Here is a 4,030-nt window from a genome sequence, read left to right on the forward strand (position 1 = left end):
TATACATGTATACTAACTGAACTGTGTTCATGGCCCTCAATGAATAATTGTAACTTGACTGTATTTTCAGTCATAGGCAAAAAAAAAAAAAAAAGATTTGCTAAAAATCTATTACCGGGTTATAGATGATATTTTGCAAGTTGTTTAAGGACAACATCGTTCTTTTCCAACTTATTATTGATATTGTTGATTGGAGTCTCTCTTCTTTATATAAGGTTTTACCCGCGTGTCATTTAAAGAGTATTGAAATTGAAAACTTGCCCTGTGTAAAAGCAAAATAGGAAAGCAAGCATGCATAATTTTTCTTCACATCAAATTTTAATATGCAAACTATATTACTTTAACGATAGTTATCAAATAACAGAATGTTAGTATAACCAAAGAACTAAACCCCCCCCCCCCGTTTTTTTTTTTGAGACAGGGTTTCTCTGTTAGCTCTGGCTATCCTAGAACTCTCTCTGTAAACCAGGCTGGCCTCAAACTCACTGAGATCTGTAAGTCCCAGTCTCTGGCCTCCATCTTTGGAGGTCCCACCCCTCCCCGTGTTCACGTTGGCGGCTTCCTGGTTTTCTCGGGGGCCACCCGAGAGGGCAGGAATACCATTAAAACCTGGATATCCTTTAATTCAGCTTCTTGTGGTTTGGCTTGATTGGGATTTTTGGCATCGGCAGAGAGCATGCGTTAGGAAATATTCCTAACAAGATCCACCTGCCTCTGCCTCCCAAGTGCTAGGATTAAAGGAGTGTGCCACCACCCCCTTAATAATGTATTTATACATGAGATAATTTTAAATTATCAGTGTAGAAAATATTTTAAAAATACATAGGCAGAAAATTACATGGAGTTTGCTGTTAAAAATACTGAACTTGCAAGTGTGGTGGCACATGACTGGAAACCCAGCCTCTTGGGAGGCTGAGGCAGGAAGACTACAAATTGGATGCTAGCCTAGGCAATTTACCAAGACCCGACCCTGTGTGGTGGTCTGGGTAAGAATGGCCCCCCCATAGGCTCATATACTTATTAAAAAGCTCATATCACTATTAAAAAGGATTAGGAAGAGTGGCCTAGTTGGAGAAAGTGTGCCATGGGAATGGGCTTTGAGGTTTCAGAAGCCTAACTAGGCCGCGTCTCTCCCTTCCTGCTGCCAGTAGATCCAGGGAGAACTTTCAGCTACTTCTCCAGCACCAAGTCCGCCTGCATGCTGCATGGCGGCAATGGACCTAATCCTCTGAAACTATTAGCAAGCTCCCAGGAAACACCTTCCTTCATGAGTGTTGCCACACTCATGGTGTCGCTTCACAGCAATAGAACAATGGCCAAGACATCCTGTCTCAAAACACTTTTTTTAAATGCTGAAAGTAGAGATGGGTAGCAAGCTTGCCTAGAGTACATGAGGCCCTAGGTTCTATCCCAGTATTGGGAACTAAAAGCAATTAAAACCCAGGCTAGGAGATCAGTAGTCGTTTACACTGTGCTTAGTGTGACTGAAGCCTTGGGTTCAATCCTCAACACCAAAAGGTGAGGAACGGGTTTGGGGGGTGTGGTTCAGTGATAGAGTGCTTGTCTAATGTGCTCAAGGTCCTGGGTTCAGTCCCCAACACAAAAACAAACCCCTAAACTAAATGCCAAATACCACTCAAACAGTCCTATGAAACTATGAGAATATTCATTTAACTTTTCCTGTTTGCAGAACGAGTAGAAATCCCATTGTAGGACTACCCTGTAGTTGGTTTTTACTTTACTCTTTTGGGGGTGAGGGTGTCCCACCACCCAGATCCTAAGAAAAACACATGGAGGCTTATTATTTCTTATGAATGTCCGGCCTTCGCTTGGCTTGTTTTTTGCCAGCTTTTCTTAAATTATCCTGTCTACCTTTTTTTGCCTCTGGGCTTTTACCTTTCTCTATTTCTGTACATCTTTTCTTTCCTTCTTACTCAGTGGCTGGCTAGTTAGCTGTGTGGATGGCCCCTTCTTTTCTTGTTTCTTGATACTCTCTTCCTTCCCAATCCTACTTTTTCTTCTATTTATTCTCTCTGCCTGACAGCCCTGCCTATCCTTTCTCCTGCCTTGCTATTGCCGTTCAGTACTTTATTAGACCAATCAGGTGTTTTAGAGTAACAGAGCTTCACCGAATTAAACAAATGCAACCTAAAAGACTACAACACATCTTTGCATCATTAAAAAAGAAATGTTCTACAGCATAAGTGTAACACACCTTAAAATAATATTCCACAACACTCCCCTGAGGAGTAAACAAGTTTAAATAATGGAAAACAGTTCGGTATGTGTTAGCTATTATAACTAAAAAAGATGTCTCTTCTTCAGCCAGCCAAATTAAGGAAGTCAGAGGTGGGGTGGTGAGGTCTAGCCACTCCTCAGTATACTAGATGCAATGTTCTGTATCTGCTCCGCTTTTAAAGATAAAAGTGCCCACTCCCCTCTGTGCCGTTCCCAGTGAAACATTTTATTACCTCTAGGACTGATGACTCAAACTAGAACCAAGCCAGAAACGAAACTAGAGTTTCCTGCAGTTTACTTCCTACAGTCTCTTAGTCTGTACTACAATAGGCACTCGCCAAATCTCTTAGTTTTTACTGGGAAAAAGGAAATCGATCGTTCTTGGTTACACCCTAAAAGACAAACCTAGACCCCTACCCAGTATGTCTCACTATCACTTTATTCAAAACCCTTGAGCCTTTCGTTCTGTTCCGTGCAGTTCAGGACGCAGGAACGGAGGAAAAAGGAGACAAGAATTACCTTCACCACATACATAATTGATATCTTGCCCAGAGAGAGATCCAGATAGTCTAGACTGGCATTAAATAACTAGTCCCCGAGAAGTCTCCAGGCAAGTCCCACCATCCCAGTCAAAACAAGCCTTCACCTAGATTTTAGGAGGAACCCCAGACCCAGGGAAATTGCGTTTTCTCTACATTCAACATTAGGATCGAATGACTCAGCGTCCTAAAGTGCGTGTCTGTGATCACGGAGTGTGGCATGGCTGTCAATCAACTGTCCTGGGGCCTGTCTTTCTTGGGGATCCAGGTGACGCTCCCCTTTCCTCGGCTGGGGATGGAGACCACAGTTGGGGAGCAGCCGAGAAGAGAGACCTCACCCGCGGCGGTCAACGCCGTCCCGACACTCCGGCCAGAGGACAAGCCTCAACCCATAACCACCTCCAGGAACCCAGTGTCCGGAGCCCAGATCGCGTGTCTGACGGGGACGGCGCGACGGCATGTCCGTACTCGAACCACCCTTCGGATTCCTATCTGGGGACAGTGACATCCCGATGCCCCTGAGCCCGGCATCTCCCGGACTCACCCCAGCACGGTGTTAGTAGGCGCTGTGCTCTGGCGTGGCCCCTGCAGGACACCGTCCGGGTTCCCCGGGCGACTCCAGGCAGTGGGCGGGGTTAGTCCGCGGCCGTTTCCGCAGGGGCGGGGCGTCCGATGCCGCGAACCTGGGCGAGGGGTTCTTCCTGTCTCCCCTGCAGACCACTGGCTGACTGCGGGAGTGGGGCGTCTAAGTTAGTTCAGGGCTGGGGTGTGACTTACTCGTGCTGGAGGCCTCCAGGTTGGTTTCCAGCCAGCTCTACACAAACTGGTCGGGGTGCGTGCCTGTGATCCCAGCCCTTGGTTTCCAGCCAGCTCTACACAAACTGGTCGGGGTGCGTGCCTGTGATCCCAGCCCTTGAGAAGTGGAGGCAGCTGGAGGATCTTAAATTCAAGGTCATTCCTGGAGACCTTAATGGAGAACTAGAGTTCTGGCTCACTCTGGGATCGGGATAGACACTGTTTCTCAAGGTCATAAAAATGCATTTAAAGAGTAATTGTGGGCGGGTGTGGCTGGGGCCAGGGTCCACCCGATTTAGCACCTTTGTAGCCTTGGGTTTGAGCCGAGCGCTGCGGTGAGCCTATTGGATTTTAGCAGCCGCTCCTTTTTATCGGTAACTCGCCTTAGGTGTGGAGGAAATCTCCATCTGGGAGCAGTAGCCTGGACGTGCCAACTCTGTAACTCGCTAGTTATTCTG

General features: G+C 46.7%; 1 protein-coding gene across 3 annotated transcripts in view; it reads right to left on the bottom strand.

Moving 5' to 3' along the window:
* Positions 1-3,396, bottom strand: part of Lgals8 (galectin 8) — an 18,661-nt gene extending 15,265 nt beyond the window's left edge. The window contains exons 1-2 of one of the 3 annotated variants that reach the window (XM_005365421.3): positions 3,322-3,396; positions 116-262 (exon numbers count right to left, since the gene is read on the bottom strand). In XM_005365421.3, the coding sequence (XP_005365478.1) occupies positions 116-157 (42 nt within the window). In that variant the 5' untranslated portion in view covers positions 158-262; positions 3,322-3,396. Of the gene's footprint in view, positions 1-115; positions 263-3,115; positions 3,280-3,321 lie in introns of those variants that run through there. The other 2 variants (XM_026788352.1, XM_026788351.1) reach the window with 2 other exon arrangements.
* Between the last annotated feature and the right edge of the window lie 634 nt (positions 3,397-4,030).

Source organism: Microtus ochrogaster, unplaced genomic scaffold, assembly GCF_000317375.1.
Source record: "Microtus ochrogaster isolate Prairie Vole_2 unplaced genomic scaffold, MicOch1.0 UNK2, whole genome shotgun sequence".
In the NCBI taxonomy this organism is placed as follows: Eukaryota; Metazoa; Chordata; class Mammalia; order Rodentia; family Cricetidae; genus Microtus; species Microtus ochrogaster.